We start from the raw sequence: 27,932 nt of genomic DNA, 5'->3' as shown, positions 1-27,932 counted from the left end.
GGGTTTTAAGTAAAGCCTTAAAGGAGGAAAGAGAGGTAGAGAGGGAATATTCCAGATCTTAGGGCCTAGACAACTGAAGGCACGGCCGTCAGTGGTGCAGCGATGAGAATCGGGGATGGGCAAGAGGCCAGAATTGCAGGAGTGCAGATATCTCGGAGGGTTGTAGGGCTGGAGGAATCCTCAGTAACACAAGGAGGGAAAAAAGACAGAAGAAGGTGGATGTTAGTATCGGAGAGTATCTGTAACCTGAAAAAGTAGCGGCAATTCACTCCCTCGTAGTCAGGGCCAAGAATTTCTCCAACCCTGCCGGAGTTTTCTCTCCCTAGCACGGGAGGCTATTGTAGCAACAGTGAGAAAGAGTTAGCCACGGTTCCCACTCCAGATCACCATTATATGTGCGCGGACATTGGGGAAGGGCAGCATCGGGCTCGGTTGTGAAGCCGATCGCAAACATGTAGCCTGCTTGCCATTTAAGTTCACACAGTTGTGCAAAAATGCCAGATGGCAACTAGTGCCAGTAGACTGTACCCCCAACAGGAAATGGGCACCTTCCCACATTACAGCAGTGACCACTTCAAAAAGTACTTCATTGGCTGTAAAGCGCTTTGAGACGTCTGGTGGTCGTGAAAGGCGCTGGAGAAATGCAAGTCTTTCTTTTTTTTCAAGGATCATTCCAGAATGCAAAGATAACTCCCGGCTTCATTTCTCTACTACAAACCCTTCTCCCCTGTCTCCTCCTCCATCACCTCCAACAACAAGTTCGAGGAGCTCAAGGACTTCTTTGTCACTAAGATTGAGACCATCCAATCAGCTGCCTCTGAGACTTCCCTTCCTTCTCCTAGCCCACTGAGCAAAACTTCCTCTAAGGTTCCCCCCACCCTAGCCTTGAGCTCACATCTTTCTCCAGTTTCTGTCCGAGCTCCCCTCATACCCTCTCCGCGCTCATCTTGCCCATGAGACCCACTTCCTGCTCCCTGGACCCTATTCCCACTAAACTGCTGACCACCCAACTTCCTTTCCTGGCTCCCATATTAGCTGACATTGTTAACGGTTCTCTCTTCTCCGGTACTGTCCCCCTCTCCCTTAAGTCTGCCATCATCACCCCTCTTCTCAAAAAACCAACCTTTGACCCCTCCATCCTTGCAAACTACCACCCCATCTCCAACATCCCTTTCCTCTCCAAAGTCCTTGAATGTATTGTCACCTCCCAAATCCGTGCACATCTTTCCCGGAACTCCATGTTTGATTCTCTCCAAATTAAGTTTCCACCCCTGCCACAGTACTGAAACGGCGCTTATCAAAATTACAAATAACATCCTATGTGACTGTGACCAAAAACTCTCCCTCCTCGTCCTTCTCGACCTGTCTGCAGCCTTTGACACAGTTGAACCCACCATCCTCCTCCAACACCTCTCCACCGTCGTCCAGCTGGGGTGGGGCTGCACTCGCCTGGTTCCATTCTTATCTATAATCGTAGCCAGAGAACCACCTGCAACGGCTTCTCTTCCCGCTCCCGCACCATTACCTCTGGTGTCCCCCAAAGGATCTATCCTCGACCCCCACCTATTCCACATCTACACGCTGCCCCTTGGGGACATCATCCAAAAACACAGCGTCAGTTTCCACATGTACGCTGACGACACCCAGCGCTCCCTCACCACCGCCTCTCTCGATCCCTCCACTATCTCTAAATTGTCAGACTGCTTGTCCGACATCCAGCACTGGATGAGCAGAAATTTACTCCAATTAAATATTGGGAAGACCGAAGACATTGGGCAGGATTTTCATTGGGCCGTGGAGGCGTGTGGGGGGTTAAAATCCCGAAATTGGGGGTCCCAACACCATCCTGCCCCCAACCCGCCGCTCTGCCAGTTTCAAAGGAGGCGGGTACCCACCCCGCACTGGGACCCGCCTCCCCGAGGCGGGAAGGGGATTAGTGCCAATTAACTGCCTGTTAACAGGTAGTTAACAGGCAGTTTTTAGCCTAATCCCTATTTTTAAGGTTGAAGTGTGGGATTCCCGACGGCTCCAAACCACGCCAAGTTAGCGAGGCGGACCGTCGGGATGAAGGGCTTGGAGGGGTCGAGATGCCCGGTGTTCAGGTGAGTGATGGGTGCATGAGTGCAGAGGTAAGTGTGTTTGGTGTGTGTAAAGTGTTTAAAGAAGTTTTACTTACATGTACTTACCTTTACAGCCTTCCTTCCCTCAGGTCTCAGGAGTCCCTCATCTCACCGGCACAGAAAGCAGAATGGCTGCGAGCTGTCAAAAATTGCAGCATTCAGCTTTCTGTTCCGGGGAGATCTCTAAATCATCCTGAGAGGAAGGAATTAACTTGGAGTACAGATTGTCAGTGTTTGACAGCTTCAAACAGCTGTGAAACGCTGATATTTCATCTGTCAAAAGGTCTTGACAGATGAAATCTCAATCTTTGACGTCACCTGTTGCTGGGTGGCCCTTAATTGGCCTGCTGAGCCTACTGGGCGGGCTCAACAAGGTCAATCAAGTCAAAATCGCATGGGTTGGCTAGAACTCGATGGAGGCAGGACTACAACCCCGAAAGTTGTCGTCCCGACTCAATGAAAATCCAGCCCATTGTCTTTGGTCCCCACCACAAACTCCGTTCCCTAGCCACCGACTCCATTCTTCTCCCTGGCAATTGTCTGAGGCTGAACCAGACTGTTCACAACGTTGGCGTCATATTTGACCCCAAAATGAGTTTCCGAACACATATCCACAGCCTAACTAAGACCGTCCGTTTCTCCCTCTGGCACATCGCCCGACTCCGCCCCTGTCTCAGCTCCTCTGCTGCTGAAACCCTCATCCATGCCTTTGTTACCTACCTCTAGACTCAACAATTCCAACGCACTCCTGGCCGGTCTCCCACGTTCCACCCTACGTAAACTTGAGCTCATCCAAAAGTCGGCTGCCCGTGTCCTAACTCGCACCAAGCCCCGTTCACCCATCACCCCCTGTGCTCACTGCCCCGTGACCTAACTCACACCCAGTCCCGTTCACCCATCACCCCCTGTGCTCACTGCCCCGTGTCCTAACTCGCACCCAGTCCCGTTCACCCATCACCCCCCGTGCTCACTGCCCCGTGTCCTAACTCGCACCAAGTCCCGTTTACCCATCACCCCCTGTGCTCACTGCCCCGTGACCTAACTCACACCCAGTCCCGTTCACCCATCACCCCCTGTGCTCACTACCCCGTGTCCTAACTCGCACCAAGTCCCGTTCACCCATCACCCCCTGTGCTCACTGCCCCGTGACCTAACTCACACCCAGTCCCGTTCACCCATCACCCCCTGTGCTCACTGCCCCGTGTCCTAACTCACACCGAGTCCCGCTCACCCATCACCCCCTGTGCTCACTGCCCCGTGTCCTAACTCGCAGCAAGTCCCGTTCACCCATCACCCCCTGTGCTCACTGCCCCGTGTCCTAACTCACACCGAGTCCCGTTCACCCATCACCCCCTGTGCTCACTGCCCCGTGTCCTAACTCACACCCAGTCCCGTTCACCCATCACCCCGTGCTCACTGCCCCGTGTCCTAACTCGCCCCGAGTCCCGTTCACCCATCACCCCCTGTGCTCACTGCCCCGTGTCCTAACTCGCACCAAGTCCCGTTCACCCATCACCCCCTGTGCTCACTGCCCCGTGTCCTAACTCACACCGAGTCCCGTTCACCCATCACCCCCTGTGCTCACTGCCCCGTGTCCTAACTCACACCCAGTCCCGTTCACCCATCACCCCCTGTGCTCACTGCCCCGTGTCCTAACTCGCCCCGAGTCCCGTTCACCCATCACCCCCTGTGCTCACTGCCCCGTGTCCTAACTCACACCCAGTCCCGTTCACCCATCGCCCCCTGTGCTCACTGCCCCGTGTCCTAACTCGCACCGAGTCCCATTCATCCATCACCCCCTGTGCTCACTGCCCCGTGTCCTAACTCACACCCAGTCCCGTTCACCCATCACCCCCTGTGCTCACTGCCCCGTGTCCTAACTCGCACCGAGTCCCGTTCACCCATCACCCCCTGTGCTCACTGCCCCGTGTCCTAACTCACACCCAGTCCCGTTCACCCATCACCCCCTGTGCTCACTGCCCCGTGTCCTAACTCACACCCAGTCCCGTTCACCCATCACCCCCTGGGCTCACTGCCCCGTGTCCTAACTCACACCGAGTCCCGTTCACCCATCACCCCCTGTGCTCACTGCCCCGTGTCCTAACTCACACCGAGTCCCGTTCACCCATCACAACCTGTGCTCACTGCCCCGTGTCCTAACTCGCCCCGAGTCCCGTTCACCCATCACCCCCTGTGCTCACTGCCCCGTGTCCTAACTCACACCCAGTCCCGTTCACCCATCACCCCCTGTGCTCACTGCCCCGTGACCTAACTCACACCGAGTCCCGTTCACCCATCACCCCCTGTGCTCACTGCCCCGTGTCCTAACTCACACCCAGTCCCGTTCACCCATCACCCCCTGTGCTCACTGCCCCGTGTCCTAACTCACACCCAGTCCCGTTCACCCATCACCCCCTGTGCTCACTGCCCCGTGTCCTAACTCGCACCCAGTCCCGTTCACCCATCACCCCCTGTGCTCACTGCCCCGTGTCCAAACTCGCACCGAGTCCCGTTCACCCATCACCCCCCGAGCTCACTGCCCCGTGTCCTAACTCACACCGAGTCCCGTTCACCCATCACCCCCTGTGCTCACTGCCCCGTGTCCTAACTCACACCCAGTCCCGTTCACCCATCACCCCCTGTGCTCACTGCCCCGTGTCCTAACTCACACCCAGTCCCGTTCACCCATCACCCCCTGTGCTCACTGCCCCGTGTCCTAACTCGCACCCAGTCCCGTTCACCCATCACCCCCTGTGCTCACTGCCCCGTGTCCAAACTCACACCCAGTCCCATTCACCCATCACCCCCTGTGCTCACTGCCCCGTGTCCTAACTCACACCCAGTCCCGTTCACCCATCACCCCCTGTGCTCACTGCCCCGTGTCCTAACTCACACCCAGTCCCGTTCACCCATCACCCCCTGTGCTCACTGCCCCGTGTTCTAACTCGCACCCAGTCCCGTTCACCCATCACCCCCTGTGCTCACTGCCCCGTGTCCTAACTCACACCCAGTCCCGTTCACCCATCGCCCCCTGTGCTCACTGCCCCGTGTCCTAACTCACACCCAGTCCCGTTCACCCATCACCCCCTGTGCTTGCTGACCTGCATTGGCTCCGGGTTAAGCAACGTCTTGAATTAAAAATTCTCATCCTCATTTTCAAATCCCTCCATGGCCTCGCCCCCTCCCTATCTCTGTAACCTCCTCCAGCCCCACAACCCCCCGAGATCTCTGCGCTCCTCCAATTCTGCCCTCTGGAATTCTCTCTCGCTCCTCCTTTAAGACGCTCCTTAAAACCTACCTCTTTGATCAAGCTTTTGGTCACCTGCCCTAATATCTCCTTATGTGACTCAGTGTCAAATTGTGTTTGGTAACGCTCCTGTGAAGCACCTTTGGGACGTTTTACTACATTACATTTACTACATAATAGAAACATTGAAGTTAGGAGCAGGAGTCGGCCATTCGGCCCCTCGATGGAGGCGGGACTACAACCCCGAAAGTTGTCGTCCCACCTCCAACCCGCTCCGCCATTTAATGAGATCATGGCTGATCATCCAAACTCAGCACCCTGTCCCTGCCTTCTCCCCATATCCCTTGATACCTTTTACCTTAAGAAATATATCTAACTCCTTCTTGAATATATTTAATGAATTGGCCTCAACTGACTTCTGTGGTAGAGAATTCCACAGGTTCCCCACTCTCTGGGTGAAGAAATTCCTCCTCCTCTCTGTCCTAAATGGCCTACCCCTTATCTTTATAAATACTGTTGTTGTTCACGAAAGAATGGAAGCAAATTAGTGAGCAAAAGAAAAGTACAAATCCTGGCTGGACATCAGCCCTACATGACTACACAATCCAACCCTGAACAGTTGCATTCTATAGCAAGTGCTTTCACTGTGACAGCGTGGCGAACACCAGATCGTATCTGATTGAAGTCATTCCACTCCGTCACACTCGGTCAGTCGTTTCTCTAAACCAGCTGTCTTGAACAAATGTAAACGGGAAAGAAAAGGATTGTTGTTGATCACACTCTGTGACTCATTTTTTAAAAGGAATGATTATGGTGACACCCTGTCTGAAATGACATAAGAGTTACACACATTACAACACGGAAACAGGCCATTCTGTCCGACCAATCTGTGCCGGTGTTAATCCTCCACACGAGCAGTAGCACCAATCCCATGTGCCTGCCTATTCCGATATTCCGATATCCCTTTATCCCCCTTCCCTTCAGCCACCTGTCTAACCTATTCTTAATTGTTAACCTGGTCTCTGCTTCAAATACTAACTCCGCTAGTGCATTCCGCAGCCTCACAACCCACTGTGTAAAAATATGTTTCTCCTGCTCTCTGTCCTAAATCTCTTACGCTTACTTTGTCTGATAATCACTCCTGTGAAGTGCCTTGGAACGTTTTACTATGTTAAAGGTGCTATATCAATGCAAGTTTTTGTCATACCTATGCCTCCTGTTCTGGACCCCTGAATCAATGGAATCAGCTTGTTTCTATCTGCTCTGTGCCATCCTTTCATCATTTTAAACACTTCTATCAATTCACCGCTTACTCTTCTCTGTTGTAGCAAAAATAGCCCCAATTTTTCCAAGTCTTTTTTCTTATTTGTATTCTCTCATACCAGGCACCATCCTCGTGAATCTGTCTTTCCTCAACATCCTTCCTATAGTGTGGCATCCAAAACTGCACACACTACTCCAACTGTGCTCTTCCACCGTTACTTCCTGACTTTTATATTCTACATATTTTCTACCTCTTGCCAAAAAAACCAGTATCCATTAGCCTTTTTAAGGCCTTATCCACTTGAGGTCCTGCTTTTAACGTCTTGTGAATCTGAACAGCTGCTGATGGGCACAAACACCCCTCGACAGGATGAGCACAGGACTTGCACACAAGAAAGGAGTTTCTAATGCTGAAACTCGCTCTGGTTTAAGCACTCATTTTATTTTTAATTATCATGTGTATGCTCTATCTTTGTAGCCTGAAAGATGATGATAGTGGAGACCATGAACACAGTGAAGAGAGCGAGGCACTGAAAGAGAAGGAAACTGAGATATGCGACCAGGAAAAGACACAAAGCACGGCCAAACGAAAGGTAATCATTGACATTTCCTCAAAGCAGCCCTGTAACCAGCATCGTTGCTACGGTACTCGTAGGATGCAGTGGGACTATTTACAGAGTGGTGAAGTTATCCAGCAGGATTTTTGTGGTAGGGCTGGATCTTGAGTGTTGACTCTCGAACGTGCGGCACCAGAGTATAATGTAGCACGGGTTTGTACAGGAAACTTTGTGATATCCGGCACCGACGGGACCGAGCTGTTGCCGTCCCATCAAAACTGCCGGACAAACCAGCGCTAATGTTGAAACATACGGAGCTTTTGAGCTCCGCATCTGGCAACAAACCCTGTTGCAAACAGTCGGCCGTACCTTGCAAGCGTCTCTGTAGCTTAGCAAAAGCTTCAGCGAGACCTTGCAGAGCCTGACTGGTGAAAAAAAAGCAACGAAAAGAAAAAAAAACTAACGAAACGGCTCCTGATTTTTGCCGGTGGATCGAGCATTCCGGACAGTTAACCTCCGGATAAACCAAAGTTTCCTGTACTTGCAATTCTGCAGCTAGCAAGTTCCGAATCTAAAGCTAACCACCAGACAGGCCGGACTCTTCATCTGAAGAGGGAGGCAAAATCGTGGAGCTCAAAAGTTATCTGGGACGATCTCGGGTTATCTCTGCTGGCCCCCCCAACTCCCGATGTTGCAGGCACTCCTCCCGACTGAACAGCTTTAGGAGCCAGTTGGGAGATTTCCATGCAACATTCGGGCAGCCACAGATGACCTAGCATCATCCCAGTGACTTTGTAGTCAGCTTGGCTCTGTGCAGCCTTTGGCTCGGAAGGCTGCACAGAGAAGTTAAAGATCAAAGGAAGAGGCTTATAATATTGCCAAAAAAGAGCAGTAATCCTGAGGATTGGGAGAATTTTAGAATTCAGAAAAGGAGGACCAATAAATTGATAAAGAATGGGGAAAATAGAATATGAGAGTAAACTAGCAAGAGGCATAAAAACAGACTAAAAGTTTCCATAGGTATGTAAAAAGGCAAAGATTAGCGAAAGTAAATGTGGGTCCTTTACAAGCTGAGACAGGAGAAATTATAATGGGGAATGAGGAAATGGCAGAGAAATTAAACAGATACAAAGGGCTCGAATTTCCAAGCCCCGAGGAGGCGGGAGTGGTGGGAAAATTGCAGAATCGGGAGGCACGAACCCATCCCGTCCCCAACCCGCCTCTGTGCCAATGTCCCAGGAGGCGGGTACCCGACCTGTGCTGGGAGCCGTCTCCCCGAGGCGGGAAGGGGATTAGTGCCAATTAACTGCCTGTTAACAGGCAGTTTTTTGCATAATTCCCTATTTTTAGCCCTGAAGTGTGGGCTGTCCGACGGCTCCGAACCATGCCAAGTTAGCGAGGCGGACCGTCGGTCTGCAGGGGTTGGAGGGGTTGAGATGTCCATTGTGCAGGTGAGTGATGGGTGCATGTGTGCAGAGGTAAGTGTGAGGTAAGTGTAAAGTGTTTTAATAAGTTTTACTTACCTTTACTTTCTCCTGCAGGCTTCCTCCCTTCAGTTCTCGGGAGTCCCTCAGTTCATCGGCACAGAAAGCAGAATGGCCGCTGAACTGTCAAAAGCTGCAGCCTTTGTTTCCTGGTCTGGAGAGATCTCTAACTGAGTCTGAGTAGAAGGACTCAAGTTAGAAGACAGATTGTCCGTGTTTGACAGCTTCACAGAGCTGTCAAACGCTGATTTTTCATCTGTCAAAAGCTCTTGACAGATGAAATGTCAATCACTTACGTCACCAGTAACCAGGTGTCCCTTAATTGGCCTGCTGAGCCCGCTGGGCGGGCTTAACAAGGTCAATCAAGGGAAAATAGCACGGGTTGGCCACAAGTCGATGGAGGCGGGACTACAACCCAAAAAGTGAGAGTCCCGCCTCCATCACGTCCCCATTGATAAAAATCCAGCCCAAAATATTTGTTCAGAGTCTCTGCCATTTCCCCATTATTAATTCCCCAGTCTCATCCTCTAAGGGACCAAAGTTTACTTTAGCTACCCTCTTCCTTTTTATATACCTGTAGAAGCTCTTACTTTCTGTTTTAATGTTTCTTGCCAGTTTACTCTCATAATTCATCTCTTTACTGTATTATTTTTTTAGTCATCCTTTGCTGGTTTTTAAAAATTTCGCAATCCTCTGTTCTCCCACCAATCTTGGCAACGTTGTATGCCTTCATTTTCAATTTGATACCATCCTTTACTTCCTTTGTTAGCCAAGGATGGTGCTCCCTTCTCTTAAAATCTTTCTTTCTCATTTAAACTGTGTACATGCCCACGAGGCTCTGTGCTACACACCTATAAAGACAAAAAGCATGGGAGCCTCTGGGTGGTTGGGGGGGGGGGGAGCAGGGGGAAATCGAGTTGCAAAGTGCCGTTGATTCATTTTCCTGATTGTGGTTTACACAGGCAGTGACACCTGGAGTTGGCGAGCACCCACTACAGTATAACTACACCTTCTGGTACTCCAGGCGTACACCGAGCAGACCAGCCAACACCCAGAGCTATGAACAGAACATTAAACAGATCGGAACAGTCGCATCAGTAAGTCGGTTACACCAGTGAAAGATAAAAAAATGATTTTTGTTTTTGTGTAAATACAACATAGCACTGACTAATAACAGGGAGAGGGCACCAACGCTGTCATCTTTATTGAAGCATGTAACTGAAGCTGTGCCAAATCTGATTATATCGGGTTAAATTCCTGATAGGATTTTGATACTCAAAATGAGTAACAAGTTCTTGGACAGGGATAAGCACAGATCAAAGGGAGCAGAATTGTCCTCTGGGTCAAACATATTGAAATGTGGATCATTCTATCAGCAATAACACATGGCTTAAGGCAACTCCTAATCTGAAGTATTTGCATAGTGATGGTGGAATTGCCTGCTGAGCTTCACGGTCTGGACTCGTGCCTGAAAGGGTTTCAAAACCAGAGAGGATGGGAGAAACATTCTTGGCCTTTTTAAAAACAAAACGAAAGGGACCGTTGGAGACTTGGAACAGATAAGACGAGGGAACAACGTGTTCTGGCTAATCCCATTATTTTCATCTATGGAAAAGCTTCAGTTCTTTACCGCTGCCAGAAATTAATAGATTAATGACCCATGACAAAAATGATCTTTATAAATTTTTATCCTTGTTCTCCTGCCTGTTTGAGAGATGAGTTGTTTGTGTGATGGGGGTTCCAAAAGATGAAGGGTTGGGCATCCGAGAATCAAAGTTCTTGTATGTGAGGGGGTGCGAGAGATGTAGTGTTTGTGCACAAGAGAGCCTAATCACCGGAGCATTTTGATGTAAGTAAGGGGTGCCTGAGAGATGGGAGTGTTTTTATGCGAGTGAGCCTGAGAGAGACGGTGTTTTTGTGTGTGAGTCCGAGAGATGGCGTGCTTTTGTGAGAAAGTGGCTGAGGAAGAAGGTGGAGATGTGAAGGATGATAATACAGTCCATCACCCCTGTATACGCTGACCTGCATTGGCTCCCAGTCTTCCATCGCTCCATCATTGGCGGCTGTGTCTTCAGCTGTCTAGGCCCTAAGATCTGGAATTCCCTCCCTAAACCTCTCCACCTCTCCTCCTTTGAGACACTCCTTAAAACCTACCTCTGACCAAGCTTTTGGTCATCTGTCCTAATATCTCTATGTGGCTCGGTGTCAAATTTGGAAAGAAATAATTCATAATTCGCAATGAATATATATTCCCTTAAGGACTAAAAACACCACGGGGAAAATGGTTCACCCGTGGCTAACGAGAAATTAAAGATAGTATTAGATTAAAGGAAGAGGCCTATAATGTTGCCAAAAAAGTAGTAAGCCTGAGGATTGGGAGGATTTTAGAATTCAGCAAAAGAGGACCAAGAAATTGATAAAGAAACAGAAAATAGAATATGAGTAAACTAGCAAGAGACATAAAAAGAGACTGCAAAAGCTTCTATAGGTATGTAAACAGGCTGAGACAGGAGAAATTATAATGGAGAATAAAGAAATGGCAGAGAAATTAAACAAATACTTTGTGTCTGACTTGACGGAAGAAGACGCAAATAACATTCCGGAAATAGTGGAGAACCAAGATCTAGTGAGAATGAGGAACTGAAAGAGATTAGTATTAGTAAGGAAATAGTACTGGAGAAATGAATGGGACTGAAACCGATAAATCCCCTGGACCTGATGGCCCACATCCTAGGGTTTTGAAAGAGGTGGCCATAGAGATAGTGGATGCATTGGTTGTCATCTTCCAAAATTCCATAGATTCTAGAACGGTTCCCGCAGATTGGAAGGTAACAAATATAACCCCACTATTTAAGAAAGGAGGGAGAGAGAAAATGGGGCACTATAAACCAGTTAGCCTGGCATCAGTAGTAGGGAAATGCTAGAATCTATTATTAAGGAGGTGGTAACAGGGCACTTAGAAAATAATAATAGGATTGGGCAGTCAACACGGTTTTATGAAAGGGAAATCGTGTTTGACGAATCTGTTGAGTTTTTTGAGGTTGTAACTAGCAGGGTAGATAAGGGGGAGCCAGTGGATGTGGTGTTTTTGGATTTTCAGAAGGCATTTGATAAGGGGGGTGATTTTGCCAGCCCTGGGGAGGCGGGTAAGGAGTCGGGACTGCTGGGAAAATGGCAGAATCTGGGGGTGGGTCCCCAACCCGCCTCCGTACCATCTTCCCAGGAGGCGGGTTCCCAACCCGCGCCGGGTCCCATCTCCTGAAGGCGGGATGGGGATTAGTGCCAATTAACTGCCTGTTAATGGGTAGTTAACAGGCAGTTTTTTTGAGAATCCCTATTTTCAGCCCTGAAGTGTGGGCTTCCCGACGGCTCCGAACCTCGCCAGGGTCAGCGAGATTCATCCCTATATTTTCTACTTGGTACAGGGGATAGGATGCTTGGTCTTTGGTCATTACCGGTTAGTTATACAGTGTGTTTCTGTGGGATATACTCGGGTTAGACCTCGTAATTGACTAGGGTTGCAAAATTTCAGGAATTTTTAATAGAGGAAACTTTCCATGGGAATTTTCGGGAATTTATGGGAATTTTGAGTTTTTTTGCACACTGATGATTTTTGTCTCTGACCCTTATATTATCTTTGTCATCAAAATAGACATACTGTTCCATACAAATAAAAACAGGCTTTCAAAACTTTATTTAGGTTATAATTTTGAATTTTATTGAAACCCCACGAAAAAGACCCATCTAAAATGAAATAAAAAGAGCGTCAGCTTATTTAGCCTGTAATTTGTCCTTATTTTGTCCCTTTGAGTCTTCTACTCATGAGTCTTCTGAGTCTTCTACTCATCATTGCTCCTCCTGATTCTCTGACTCTGGCTCTGACGTGTCCATTTCCTCCTCTGTGTCAGTGTCTAGCTGTGTGGTGGACACTTCTGTATCTGGCTCAATAAGTTGCAGGTCCGCCCGTATAACCACCAGTTTCTCCACTCTCTTGTTAGTCAGCCTGTTGTGCACCTTTGTATGCGTATTCCCAAAAAGTGACCAGTTTCATTCAGAGGCCGCTGATGAAGGTGGGATTTGGAGTATCACCGATGCAACGGGTGACAGGGCCTCAGATGCACAAAGTCTCTTCCAGGTATGTGCACTGATATGCTTGCATGATTCCCATATCCCGTCCCCATTCCAAAGACCTTGCTTGGTAGAGAACTTTGCTAGACTTCCCAGAACTTTGCTCACGTCCAGATTGAGGTGGCGTGAGAGGGTAGAAATCAGACTGTAAGCACTGTTGATCTGTTCTCCAGAAAGTATTGGTCTCCCAACATGCTTTGGGTCCAGCATGTATGCTGCAGCATGAATCGGCTTGACACAAAATTCTTGACGCGTCTGTATGAATTGAACAATTGCCTTCTCCTCTGCTTTGAGCAGCAGGGATGTGGGTAGGGCAATGCTGATTTGTTCTTTTAAATCAGCAAAAAGCCTGAGAACATCTGACAAGACAGCGTCATCTCCTTCAATCTGAGCAATTGCAGATGCTACTGGTGAGAGTAGTTTAAGGCTGCTAACCACTCTCTCCCAAAACACATCATCCAGCAGTATTTTCTTGATGGTGGTTTCCATATCCCCAGACTGGGATATTGCCATTTCTTGCAGCGACTCCTTACCCTCCAGAAGGCTGTTGTACATTATGACAACACCACCCCATCTAGTGTTGCTGGGCAGCTTCAGTGTGGTGTTCTTGTTCTTTGTCGTTTGCTTGGAGTTGTAGGTTGCTGCAACTACCAGTTTTCCCCTGACATACTTAACAACTTGCTTGGCTCTCGTGTACAGTGTTTCCATGGTTCTCAAACCCATGATGTCCTTGAGGAGCAGGTTGAGCCCATGAGCTGCACACCCAATAGACGTAATATGAGGGTAGGCCTCCTCCACTTGAGCCCAAGCAGCCTTCATATTGTCAGTAACTACTGCAAAGACCTTTTGTGATCCAAGATCGTTGATGACCGCTTTCAGCTCATCAGCAATGTATGTGCCTGTGTGTCTGTTGTCCTTCGTGTCTGTGCTCTTGAAGAACACTGGGAGAGGAGTGGAGACGATGTAGTTTATGATGCCCTCCCCTCGTACATTTGACCACCCATCTGAGATAACTGCAACACAGTCTGCCATCTCTATCATTTCTTTGAGCTTTCCTTGGACTCTGTTATACTCAGCCTCCAGCAAATAAGTAAACAAAGCATGTCTGGTGGGAAGACAGTATGCAGGGCAAATAACATTGAAAAATCTCTTCCAGTACACATTGGCTGTGAGCATGAGGGGTGAGCCTGTCGCACATACAGCTCGAGCAAGGCACTCATATGCATTCTTCTGGCTATGGTTATCCATTGTATCAAAGAACCTTCCAAGTCGGCCAGGAGTTGCTGATGATAAGGAGCCTGATGCTGAATGTGAACCATCATCTTCTTGAATGGAAGCAGAGAAACTCTGGGCTGACTGCTGTGAGCTTTGAGTGAAGTTGTTGCATTTGGATAAATGCTGCTGCATCTTTGTGGCATTCTTTACATATGGCTTTGTACAGTGTTTGCACATGTACACAGTCTTTCCATCTTTAATGCCTGGGGTAAAATGCTTCCACACATCCGACGGTAAACGTGGCATTGTTCTATGCAGAGAAATAAAGGGCATTCGACTCTGTCGAACTGCGGTCGATCAGCACGATTGCAACAGGGTGAGTACATTTTTCCTGATGCTCCATGTGATGGAAGCATGACCTGTGCACGCACGACGCTACATCACCAATAGAGGGAGCGAATCGCTCATCCACTCATCCAACCAATCAGGACACATTTGTTCACAGTCACACACAAAACTTGTAATTATTAAAACAAGCCAAGTAAGAAGATAAACATATATTGATTAAGAAATTCCTTAATAATTAAGATTCCATCTCTGTTAGTAATTTTAAGAGAGGACCTGTGGGGGGAAAAAAATGAAAGAAATACAAAAAAAATATTATGCTAGCATGTGTTTTTTAGGGCAAAATTCCCATGCTAAACTTCCCGTGGAAAATTTCCGGAAATTTACCAGAAACTTACCACCCCTTCGCAACCCTATAATTGACATGCCGTCCTGCTGCCTGGGCTACTGGCCAAGTCTTTCAGCTTTTTGTTACTTATCCAACTGGGAACCTCCCCCTGATGTAACTGGTTCATGTTGGCACGAACTTGGCCTGTTTGTGACACAACATTTTCGCCTTAGTTTGTCCTTCATTATACTCAGTGACATTTATGAGGCGGTTGGTTGTCTTTGCATGTACTTCTAGGATATGGGTAATTCCCAATAGGGTTTCCACCGTGTGTATCCCCAGCAGCATTCCGTGTTGTGCCTCAGTGTTTGTCTGCTTCAATACCCGTTTCAGTTTTTCATTCAGGTTTCCTAGCTCCCTGTCTACTGCTTTGATGTCTACGGCATTAACGAGTGACGTACCTGTGTTAAATACTGTTTCAACATCTCCTAGCATACTTCTCTTCCTTCTAACCCTCCTTCTCCGTATTCCCGATGCCTGGGTAGCTTGGTCTATAACATTTTATTACAAGGGTTTTTATACAACTGCTGGGCTTGTGGGCTACACCACGCTGGGAGATATATTGTTGACAAATTCAATAACACAGGTACAAGCTCATGGCGTACATTATCATTGTCCACTAATACAAGTCCTCCCTTGGGTCCTGGGAATGTTTTTGGACATTCCGAGGGTTTCGGTGTTGTGGTGGTTGTTGGCGGTTGTAGAGTTGGTGTTGGTAGTGCATAGCCTTATTCCGTCAGTCCATGATTTCCATCTGGTGAGGGTAGGGGTTCCTTCTGTACAGCCTATGCACACCGTCCCTTCCCACTTTTGTCGATATCTCGCTGCCCTGGCATGTTGTGTTATGGTGGGTACCATAAATTATCTGATGTAAACCCCGACCTGCTGTGCAAGCACTAGTCTTGCGAGGATCCAGTATAGCAGCATCATGGTGGCGGTCTACCTGCCGGGATATAATATGGTCTTGGTCATCACCAAGGGTTAGCGGCCATCTACTAAAGTGGTTTCTTATATGCACTATATTTTTTAAGCTAGGACCAATTTTTCCACTGCCCTTTACCATTCATATCCACACGTATCACTGGTCATTATTACTTCATAAGGTCCGGTCCACCGCGGGGCGAACCTGGGTCGCCCTGGCAGTGCCTGGACCATTACGGAGTCCCCTACCTTTGGTAGAGGTTCCGTTGGCTCGGCCAATTTGTTCTCCTGGTCTCTAATGGCTTGTTGTTCCCTTACCTCCTTCTGCAAGGCCTTGAGCTGTTCGTCTAGAATTTTAGCATAGTTTTTAATTCGATCCCTGACTGGCCCTAACTCTGCGCTTCCTGTAGAGAGTCCTTCGGGCAGGCGCATGGCGTGTCCGGTCATTAGTTCGTATGGGATCAAGCCAGTTGTCCGGTTTTCAGAATGGCTTGGTGAGCGGGGCTTAACCCTTAAACATTTTTAGAAAGGCTATATTGTCTCGGGTAAGGCCTGCCACTATTCCCGAATGTGCTTGGAAGCTCTGGAATTTCCTTTCCCCATATTCACTAGCCGATTCTCCTTTGTTCCATGTTAGCCCCATTATTATTCCCCAATTTATGGGGACTACGCCCAACACAAGGGACACAGCATCTTTAAAGGCTATGTACTCTGCATCTCGCTGTGCCGGGGTGGGTGACACGTCCAGGCACCATGTGCCATCTTTGTAATTCTGTGGTAACGGTTCCCATTTATCTTCTGCCATTTTTGCTCATACTAGTCCTTCGACGTCCTTATTATGCAAGAGATGGCATATGTGCATCTCTCTTGTTTTCTGCCAAAATTCAACATTGCTCTGTCTTACTCTTAATTCGGGGAGTCGGTCTAATAATTTCAGTTTTTCACTTGGGGGAGAAAGGTACGTACGTAGTCCTTACCCTATCTGGTACCGCTAGTACTGGTGGATTAGCATTAGGTTGCGTGGGCAATCCGGGTATGTATTCTATCTTTACGGGGGCCACTGATTTAGGGCCCTTCGGGAGGGTGGGTCCTGATATCCCTACGTTATCTCTCCCCCCCCCCCCCCCCCCCCGTACGGGGGTGGATTATCCCACCCGCCTTCTTGTTCCCTCTCGTATTCCGCTGCTCTGCGTCCTAGGTCACCCCAGTCTATAGATCGGTCATCTCATTAGTTGCCATTACTGGCGGTGTCGCTTCACTTGCGCATTTTTCCTTTTTCTGGGCTGCTATGGATTTATTAAGTCTCCTACTTAGTTCACAAAATGATCGGGTTATTATTATCACTGCCTTTTCTTCTTTATTTTTCTTTTACGCTTTCCCACCATTCTTTTTGTTTGACGGGGACGGCATTGGGATCCCATTTATCTGCTAGCATGTTGGTTATCATTTTCTTAATTCCTTTTGGCCACATATTCAGTCAGGGACCCTTCTGGTCCCCAATCCATCTCTCTATCCCCCATGGTTATTTGTTGTCAGAGGTGTCTCTCTTTTCCCCAGACTCCTCCTGAGTGAGACGGATACTTGCAACCTTTCCCATGAATTTGTTGTCAGAGGTATCTCTCTTTTCCCCGACTCCTTCTGAGTGAGACGGATACTTGCAACCTCTACCATTAATTTGTTGTCAGAGGTATCTCTCTTTTCCCCAGACTCCTTCTGAGTGAGACGGATACTTGCAACCTTTCCCATGAATTTGTTGTCAGAGGTATCTCTCTTTTCCCCGACTCCTTCTGAGTGAGACGGATACTTGCAACCTATACCATTAATTTGTTGTCAGAGGTATCTCTCTTTTCCCCGACTCCTCCTGAGTGAGACGGATACTTGCAACCTCTACCATTAATTTGTTGTCAGATGTATCTCTTTTTTCCCAGACTCCTTCTGAGTGCAACGGATACTTGCAACCTATACCGACTTTCGAAACGTTACCGATTCGATCTAGATAACACAGTATTAGTAAGAGTCGAGTCGTTTCACCTGGGGTTGTTATCCGTAGACTGCGTGGAGTTTCGTTCAGACCTGCAGATTCGGATCTCTCGGGCAGGCGACACGTAGCAGACTTCTACTTTGTCCTAACTATGCCTGGTAATTTCAAACGTACTCACGCGGTTGACATGTTTCTGTCTGCTGGTGTCTGCCGTCCGCTTGAGATCCTGCCGACTACGCCAATTGTTGTGGAGTAATTTTAAATACTCAACACAAATCTGATATCCAGAGTTCAAGCAGTCTTCATTCGCCCGCGTGGGGAGACAGCCTGCTTCTGTCTAAGCCAAGCTTCTCCAAATTGTTAAAGCAGTGGTCAGACATTTATACATCCAATTGGCGCGTTATACATTGTTCCCTCCTCTTTCCTAGGACATTCTATGTTACAATATCGTTTGTCCCAGTTCCTGTTAATACCAGGTGGCTGTCAGCGCACCCTTGCCCTAATTTTGAGAATTGTTAACTCCATGGCCTAGAAATTGGGTTGGGGCGCCAAAGTGGCGCAAAAGTCGCCTGAGCGCAGGATTTAGCGCAGCGATCGGAGTGATACCGATCGCCAGAAATTCCGTTTCAGTGCCCCTCGAGGGACACGGGGCGAGGCTCAAGGCGCTCCGCGTCCCTCTTAGGGCGCTGAAACTGATTATCGCAGCACAACATGCCGCAGCGCCACACACTGCGGCACGGCACGCTGCGGTACTGCAGGCCTTCCTCCCACTGTTAAGGGGGAGGTGCCTGCAACAGTGCGATTCCCGCTCGCGAGTGCCGGCAAATGAGCCCGGCACCAAGGAGAAGTGCCGGGCTCTCGGGAAACAGCCGGCAATGCCGCGGGGGGGGTGGTTAGGAGGCCGGGGACGGAGGTGCTGGCAGGCGGCCGCCGAAAAAGCGGCCACCCCGCACCTCCACCTTAACTTGCGCCGCTGCCGGCACAGTAAGGCCCCGTGAACCGGGCGCGGGTAGCGAGCGGCGCAACTGCGGCGTTCGCTACCAAATATCGCGAATGGGGCACTGCGCACACCGATGACTTCATCGGTGGCGGCGCAGCGCAAATGCCTAATGCCACCATTAGCGCCCCTACTGAATATCGCCGGAGACGCAGCCAGTGGCGCTACAGCCACTGACTGCCTCTTTAGGCGCTAACAGGTGGCGCTACTCACCCAATTTCTCCCCCCATGCCTATTGTGGCCTGTTGTGTATGTAACCTGTTCCACCTTAAGAGAGCTTAAGCCTGTTCCACCTTAAGAGATGTACTACTTTCTCAGGCTGCTGTAGACGTAATACCGGGGGTGAACACACCGGTATATAAGCACTGTGCAGTAATCTTGTATTCAGTATAGTCCCTACCTCCAACCAGTAAAGACCTGTTTTTATTGTTACTCATTAGTCTGTTTTAATTAACTAAATAATTCACAGACTTAACACTGGCGACGAGTCAGGTTCTTACCCTGCGGCAGTTATTCCACGGCGGTTGAAGAGAGGTTTCAAACCTCACCACCCCACTGGAAGTGACAGGCATTAGGACCCTGAAGCCTCCATCAGCTTGTGAACCGGAGTAGAAAACAGGTCTTTACTGGTTGGAGGTAGGGACTATACTGAATACAAGATTACTGCACAGTGCTTATATACCGGTGTGTTCACCCCCGGTATTACGTCTACAGCAGCCTGAGAAAGTAGTACATCTCTTAAGGTGGAACAGGCTTAAGCTCTCTTAAGGTGGAACAGGTTACATACACAACATGGCCCAACTCATCGTCAGCTGCCTACGTCATGTGGCTCCTATTGCGGTTACCTGTCTGCACAGATACGCCATCTTGCAACATCAGCTCTTTCGCCATGTCTGTTGACCAGAACATTTTTAGTTTTTGCAGCGTTTGCCTGTGGTTAGTCCCGTGATAATGTCTGGTAATGTTGCTACCTGCTCTCCTTGACCATTGTCTGTATAGAACCAAGCCCCCGTCATGCAACACTACCCTACACTAACTTTACTTTTCCCCTTTCAATCAGGATCAGCTGTTACTATGTTGCTAACACTGCAGTGATGTGATTCACGTGACTGTATAAATGCAGGTTGCTGTTGATTGCTAATTGCCAACTTCCTCCAGGTGGAACAGTTCTGGCGGTTCTACAGCCACTTGGTGCGGCCGGGTGACTTGACCGGGCATAGTGACTTCCACCTCTTCAAAGAGGGTATCAAGCCTATGTGGGAGGTGAGTGAGGAGGGCGCCGTACTCGTTTTAACCTTTGGCTTTGATTCACTGAGCACCCGGGACTCAAGTCGCTCAGCTGGCACTAATCCGGTTTATTTCACTGCAGGACGAGGCCAACAAGAATGGCGGCAAATGGATAATACGCTTGCGCAAAGGCCTGGCGTCCCGGTTCTGGGAGAATATCATCCTGGCCATGTTGGGGGAGCAGTTTATGGTCGGAGAGGAGATCTGTGGAGTTGTGGTGTCGATCCGGTTTCAAGTAAGTCGTTGGTGGCAACCAGGAGTAAGGTGCTCGGGAGGCTGTGCCACCGTTGGAGAGTATTTGCAGGCAGAGGCAGCTTTTTGCAGCAGCCTGCACTAGAACTCCAGAATTGCTAACTGTAAACGGCTTAGTGGCACCGCAGGCAGTCGACAACACGTGTGGGGGAGACTTTGGCAGAAGGAGCTTGCCCGCCATCAAAAACGTATTTGTCATGAAATTATTTTAAAAACCAAATAGGTAAAGACAAGAATCAGTTACAGGAACAGGAACAAGAACTTGTCTTTATATCCTAGGATAAAATCGCTCTCTCTCTCTCTCTTAGGCGGTCCCTCGGAACCGAGGATGACTTGCTTCCACATTAAAAATGAGTTCTCAGGTGACTGATGAGTCCAATGCGGGACCTACAGTCTCTGTCACAGGTGAGGCAGACAGTGGTTGAAGGGGCGGGTGGGTGGGGTGCTTGGGTTGACGTGCGCTCCTTGCGCTGTTTGCGCTTGGCTTCCGCTTGCTCCCGGCGAAGAGACTCGAGGTTTTCGGCGCCTTCCCGGATGCTTCTCCTCCACTTTGTGCGGTCTTGGGCCAGGGATTCCCAGGTGTCGGTGGGGGATGTTACACTTTTTCAAGGAGGCTTTGAGGGTGTCCTTGAAGCATTTCTTCTGCCCACCTGGGACTCTCTTGCCGTGTCGGAACTCCGAGTAGAGCGCTTGTTTTGGGAGACTCGTATCGGGCATGCAGACAATGTGACCCGTCCATCGGAGCTGATCGAGCGTGCTCAAAGCTTCGATGCTGGTGATAATACTGCACAGCGGGAGGCCATTCGGCCCATCGTGCCGGCTCTTTGAAAGCGCTGTACAACTCTATGCCTCTGTTTATAAAGCTGAGGATCCCGAATGCCTTTTTAACAGCCTTCTCAACTTGTCCTGCCACCTTCAAAGACTTGTGCACCGTTCACCCCCAGGTCTCTCTGTCCCTGCAGCAGCTTTAACATTGTACCATGTAACACCTTTCATGTAGAAAAAAAAACCCAAGGTGCTTCAGAGAGAGCAAGGGAACGGATGCCAAGGCCGTGGCGGGAGAGATTAGGAGGGGTGACTGAAAGCTGGTCAGAAAAGAAAGGTTTTCTGTAAGATGTTGAAGGTGGGGAGAGAAGTGGAGGGTTTAAAAGAGGGAACTTCAGACATTAGGGACAGTGGCGGGATGAGGAGGATGGAATGCACAAATGGCCACAACCGAAGCACCATAGAGGGCGGGCAAAGATATAAAGCTGGAGGAGATTGCAAAGGTAGGGTAGGGGTGAGGCTGCGGAAATTTGAAGACGTGAATATAAGAATGGAATATGTTGGGGGACGGGGAGCCATTGTAGATCAGCGAGGGATGGGTGAGTGGGATACGGGCAACAGAGTTTCTGGACAGGCTGCTACTTGTGGTACGGAAAAATAATTCCATCCTAACTGCTTGGCGGGGGCTTCAACTGATTTAACAAGTCAGGATATATTAATGCAAAGAGCACTTAGCGCAACACAGGGCTTCTGGTAACCTTGCACTGTTAATTTGGCTGAGAGCTGGCTTGCTGAGACAACAAACAGTTGCTATGGAACAGCATTGCTGGCCTCACGCAGCAGAAAGGGAGCAATGTGAGGTTAAGTTTGCACCTCGTACAGAACGATCGGGTAAATTCACATTTCATGCAGGGTGCTTTTACACTGGGGAGAATCCAGTCAACAGCAGAAACCTCGTTCTACTCCAAAGTATAAATAACCAGACCTGCAGGGACAGCATCGTGTCAGCTTGGTTCAGTGGTAGCACTTGTCTAAGAGTCAGAAGATAGTGAGTTCAAGCCCCACAGCAAGATTTGAACACATAATGTCGACTGACACTTTAGTGCGGGACAGAGGGAGTGCTGCATTGTACGAGGTGCCATTTTTCAGATGTGAAGTCAAACCATGGCCTTGTCTATCTGTTCAGGTGGATGTAAAAGACCCCATGACAGTACTCGAAGAAGGGCAGGGGAGTTCACTCAGTGTCCTGGCCAGCATTTATTCCCCCAACCAACACCATCAAAACAGATTAACTGGTCATTATCATATTGCTGTTTGTGAGAGCTTGCTGTGTGCAAATTGTCTGCCGCATTTCCTACATTACAACACTGACTACACTTCAAAGAGTACTTCATTGGCTGTAAAGTGCTTTGGGACGTCCTGAGGTCGTGAAAGGCGCTTTTTGTTGTTTACGGGACCTTCTGTGTTGAAAATTGGCTGCTGCGTGAAAAATTCCTCTTTAACTCTCACTTGCAGGAAGATATAATTTCGGTGTGGAACAAAACTGCCAGCGATCAGGCAACTACTGCTCGGATACGTGACACATTGCGCCGCGTGTTGAACCTACCGCCTAGCACCATTATGGAGTACAAGACGCACACAGACAGTATCAAGTAAGATTGGCTCACCGTGAGTTCTTACTGAGAATTGAATGATCGATAAACGCATCAAAAGCTCCCCACAGCCCGTGAGTAAAGTCATTGCCCGAAGGGACACTGAGCCCCTGCTGACTAGGAAGGTCCCGGGTATCATTCCAGTCTGTGCCGAGTTAAGCTGATCTCGTCCAGAGTGCTACAACTTGGCTTCAGTGCTCTTGAGGTAGTGAAGAGGGGGAAATCGGCCAGGGTTCCTGCTCCCAAACATCATTTAGTGACTCCGAGAAGGTGTATGTGAAGACAGGTTTCAGGTTTGCTGTGGATGCCCTGATCTCCCCATGGTCGAATAAGCTGCCAGTGCTGTCACATTAAGAATGGCCACTTGGATGAGTGCAATGATTCGACCTCTTGTGGTAAATGTCATAGGAAGAGGAGGAGGCCATTCAGCCCCTCAAGCTTGTTCTGCCATTCTATCAAATCATAGCTGGTCTGTACCTCAACTCCATTTACCTACCTTTGATCCATATCCCTTAATACCCTTACCCAACAAAAATATCAATCTCAGTCGACCCCCCGCAACAGCTTTTTTTGGTGGGGGGTGTTCCAGATTTCCACGACCCTGTCATTACCCTTGAACGGCCTGGCTCTAATGTTAAGATTATGTCCCCTTGTTCTTGATCCCCCCCCCCACCAGAGCAAATAGTTTCTCTCTACCCTATTGAATCCCTTTATAATTAAAAAAAAACCTCATTAAATTACCCCTCAACCTTCTAAACTCAAGAATAAAAACCAAGGTTATGCAACCTGTCCTCATAATTTAACCCTTTAAGCCTTGGTATCGTTCTGGCAAACTGCGCTGCAATCTCTCCACGGCCATTTTATATCCTTCCTGAAGTGAAGTGAAGTGCACGTGTCTTCAAGGATCAGTATCCATGCTGGAGCTCAGAGGTTTAGAACATAAGAAGTAGGAGCAGGAGTAGGCCATACGGCCCCTCGGGCCTGCTCCGCCATTCAATAGGATCATGGCTGATCCGAATCTAGACTCACGTCCACTTCCCTGCCCTCTCCAGTAACCCCTAATTCCCTCATCTGCTAGGAAACTGTCTATCTCCATTTTAAATTTATTTAATGTTGCAGCTTCCGCAGCTCTCTGGGGTAGCAAATTCCATAGATTTACTACCCTCTGAGTGAAGAAGTTTCTCCTCATCTCAGTTTTTCTTAGATTATTCTTAGATTATGCCCCCTAGTTCTAGTCTCACCCATCAGTGCAGTGCAGTGCACGTGTCTTCAAGGATCAGTATCCATGCTGGAGCTCAGAGGTTTGAAGTGAAGTGCACGTGTCTTCAAGGATCAGTATCCATGCTGGAGCTCAGGCTTGAAGTGAAGTGCATGTGTCTTCAAGGATCAGTATCCATGCTGGAGCTCAGGCTTGAAGTGAAGTGCATGTGTCTTCAAGGATCAGTATCCATGCTGGAGCTCAGAGGTTGAAGTGAAGTGCATGTGTCTTCAAGGATCAGTATCTATGCTGGAGCTCAGAGGTTTGAAGTGAAGTGCACGTGTCTTCAAGGATCAGTATCCATGCTGGAGCTCAGGCTTGAAGTGAAGTGCATGTGTCTTCAAGGATCAGTATCCATGCTGGAGCTCAGAGGTTTTTTTTAAAATAAATTATAAAGGGTTTGATTGAATGAATAGGGAAACTCCAGTTGTGGAGTCAGTGAATAGGGGTCATCAGTTTAAAATTGTCACTGAGAGAGTGCGGAGAAATGTCTTTATGCAGAGCGTTAGAGCATGGAATGCTTTGCCACATGGAATGGTTGAGGCAGAGCCATTTCATCCTTTAAGGGAAAATTGATAAATATTTGATGCTACAGGTCTATGGGGAGAGAGCCCGGGCAGTGGGATTCGCTTTGAATTGCTCTCACAGAAGAGCTAGCCGTGACACAGTGGGCCAAATGGCCTCTTTCTGTGCTATAAACTTCTATCGTTCTCCCAGCACCAATTAATGCCCACTTTCAGCAAAAAAAAATACGTAGTTCAGTATACATTTAAAGATGTTGGAAGACATCTTAAGACTGCTATTTCGTGCGCTACTGTGGTAACAACACCGTCTGTTTAATCCTTTAATGATAGCTCTGCGATGTGATCACTCCAGTACTAGCTGATCTGGAATACAGCTCTGATGTTTAGTTGCTGAGATGGAGCTGTGCTTAATCTACCTTATCCCTTTAAAGCCACAGCTCAGGTTTTGAATGTGGGGGGTGGGGGGGGGGGCGGGGGAAGTGGTCTAAGTAGGTTCATTCTGAGGTCAGTTAGCCACTGAGAGAGGTTCTGTAGATTGGCGGCTGCTCGTAAAATCCCTGTTCCTGACATTAGGAGAGGCCAGATAATCAGTGTCAGAAAACACAGCAGGAAATTAGTTTGCCGCCTTTTTTAATACTTCTGACACCTCGACATTTGACGTCTGAAGCGTGATGAGTGTGTACGAGACAGAACATACAAAATTGCCAGGCAGGGAAAGACAGCAGGTCCATTAAGCCTGCCCCACACCATGACGGCCAGACCATCATGACTAAACACTTCCCCCCCCCGCCCCCCCGGCAACTGTGTAATCTCCTGGGAGAGGCAAATAACCAGTGAAAAAACCCAGGGCCGATGAAGGGAAAAAATCCCCTCAGACGATCGACACCAGTCCAGGAGATCTCTCGGACCGAGTGTTACCATGAGGCGACTTTTTTGATATATAAATCTTTTGAACATTGTCACCTAATTAACAAGGGGGTATAATAAATTTATTTTGCACTTGTAAAGCGGAAACCAAATGGATTAAAGGTCTGGTCTATTTTTAAATTATTGTTAACCTGGCTCAGAGCCCGTGTTATTTAGGTTGCTGCTTGTCACCAGCATCTCAGCTATCTGCCATTCACTAACGTTCCCCAGCTGTCCTTTAATCCGCGCCTGGCTGTGTGATCGGTGTTCCAAGCTCACTTGCCGCTCGGTGAGTGTTCTGTCCTGGTGCTTGGTGAGTAATTGTTTCCCGTGCTCTGTGGCCAATCGCTTCTTGCCGACCCATGCTGTGTGAGCTATCGCTACCGGTCTGTGTTGCCGGGCTCTGGGCGATCGCTCCAGCTCACCTGGTGCCACCTGAGCGATCACTCCAGTCACCGCACTGCAAAAATAGTTGATCGCATGATAAGTCACTGCACGAATCCTTTATTGTCTCTGTTAACCCGGCTTTGAGTCACTGGTTCCGTCTGTCGTTTCAGGGACAATTCAAGCTTCCGGAACACAAAGATAGCGGTGTAACGCGGAATTCCACGGAGCGCATCGCCTCAGTGTGGCAAGATGGCTGAACCGCAGCTGGTGGAGCGTCAAAACGCGGAGAAGCGACGGATTGGTGTTAGACGCCCTGTCACTTGACTTTATTTATTGCCACTCGGGCAATTACATGTCCAAATGAAAGCCATTTTATTTCTGTGCAGTTTTTCTACCCCCCCCTTTTGTTGAACGCAGCGATTTATCGTGGAACTTTTAGCGGGTTTCCTCTCAGCCATATTAGAGCCATATTCAATTGCTGGCCAGAACATTTTTCGTGCTACCTGCTTGAATTTCCAGTTTTCGTGATCGAGCGAGGGCTAAAATGCACACAGTCTTTTAGAAACAAATTTTCTAAAGTGCTTGAAATTGCACTATGTAGATATTATTGTGAAAAGGCTTAACGTATTAGTATTAAACTCCTTTGTCTTAGAGAGGTGCTAACCCATTTAAAATAAATAAGTTAAACTGCTTCACTTAAAATAGTGCACAAAGGAGTTGAGTATTACCAAGTTAAGCCTTTGTTTCTACAACGCCAGTGTTCCCCAAAAATATTAACATAATTATTGTATTGTCACAATAAAAGAAAATCACATTTTTGTCTATCTCCGATGGTGTTTGTCGATGGCACCATTCTTTAGTGACTCTTGTCCCAGGCCCAATCCCAGTCTTGATCACGGCCACTCTCTGGAGCATTCCTATGCCGTGGAGCAATGGGACCCGGGCCTGAGCTCTAGATTTCAAATTTGCCATCTTGGTACAGTTGTCAAGCAGAGACACAGCAGGTCCTTAAGGGAAGAAAGGAACCCCAGTAGGTCCTGGTCTTTTAAATAGGGCCCTTTCATTTACTCTGTGGATGCTAGTTCCGTATAGCATCCCCCTTGCTATCTTTAGCCAGAAGATGAGGGCAAGCAAAGGACTGTTGTCAGGAGCCAGCAAGAAAAGGGAGAAGGAACAACGCTGAATCTCGGCCCTGGTGACATGTGAATGGAGTCCCAAAGGCACAAGAGCAGCATGCCTGCTGAGAGCCATGTGAAAGGTATGTGGGCCACAAGTGATGTCTGGGCCACACTGTGACTACCAATGTTCTCCAGTATCAAGGATGCCCGTGTACCCAAGTGTTTATGGTTGAGTAAACCATTGGATTTGACACACAGTCACCTCCATCCTTGGCCCTCTCCAATTCATTATTTGCTCCTTGGCAGCAATTTTTCTATTTGCTCTGAGGATGTGGCAAGGCTGGCATTTATAGCCCATCCATAGTGGCCCTGAGAAAGTGGCAGAGGACCTTTTCATTGAACTGCTGTCGTCCATGTGCTAATGGTGCTCCAAGTCAAGATGGTTTGTGACTTGGAAGAGAACTTGGAGGTGACGGTCACAGAAATCACAGAAACCCCACAGTGCAGATAGAGGCCATTTCGGCCCATCGAGCCTGCACCGACACATATCCCACCCGATCCCCGTAACCCCTACACCAACACATATCCCACCCTATCCCCGTAACCCCATGTATTTAATCCCCCTAACACTAAGGGTCAATTTATCATAGCCAATCAACCTAACCCGCACATCTTTGGACTGTGGGAGGAAACCGGAGCACCCGGAGAAAACCCACGCAAACACGGGGAGAATGTGCAAACTCCACACAGACAGTCACCCGAGGCCGGATTCGAACCCGGGTCCCTGGTGCTGTGAGGCAACAGTGCTAACCACTATGCCACCGTGCTGCCCACCGTGACGGTGTTCTCACAACCTTGCTAGCCTTATCCTTCTGCGCGATAGGAAGGGGAGGAAGGTGCTGTCGATGCAACCTTGGTGAGTTGCTGCAGTGCATCCTGTAGATTGTACATACAGCAGCCACAGTGCACCAATGATGGAAGAGTGTATTGAGTATCGTGACCGGGGTGTCGATTTGGCAAACTGCTCTGTCCCACATGATATCGAGCCTCTTGTGTTGTTGCAGCCATGCCCATCCAGGCAAGTGGTGAGTATTCCATTACACACCTGATACAAGGGTCAGGAGATGAACCTATCAT

General features: G+C 48.6%; 1 protein-coding gene across 1 annotated transcript in view; it reads left to right on the top strand.

Annotated features, from left to right (window-relative positions):
* LOC147091069 (eukaryotic translation initiation factor 4E type 2-like) overlaps positions 1 to 26,495 on the top strand; it is a 44,617-nt gene extending 18,122 nt beyond the window's left edge. The window contains exons 2-7 of the mRNA XM_085977533.1: positions 7,109 to 7,223; positions 9,634 to 9,768; positions 19,805 to 19,909; positions 20,016 to 20,168; positions 22,466 to 22,602; positions 25,848 to 26,495. Coding sequence (XP_085833659.1) covers positions 7,109 to 7,223; positions 9,634 to 9,768; positions 19,805 to 19,909; positions 20,016 to 20,168; positions 22,466 to 22,602; positions 25,848 to 25,887 — 685 coding nt within the window. The 3' untranslated portion in view covers positions 25,888 to 26,495. The remainder of the gene's footprint in view (positions 1 to 7,108; positions 7,224 to 9,633; positions 9,769 to 19,804; positions 19,910 to 20,015; positions 20,169 to 22,465; positions 22,603 to 25,847) is intronic.
* The last annotated feature ends 1,437 nt before the right edge of the window (positions 26,496 to 27,932 follow it).

Source organism: Somniosus microcephalus, unplaced genomic scaffold, assembly GCF_052327205.1.
Source record: "Somniosus microcephalus isolate GS21.2 unplaced genomic scaffold, FLI_Smic_1.0 unresolved_chr4, whole genome shotgun sequence".
Taxonomy (NCBI): domain Eukaryota; kingdom Metazoa; phylum Chordata; class Chondrichthyes; order Squaliformes; family Somniosidae; genus Somniosus; species Somniosus microcephalus.
This window is presented reverse-complemented; position numbering and strand designations above follow the sequence as displayed.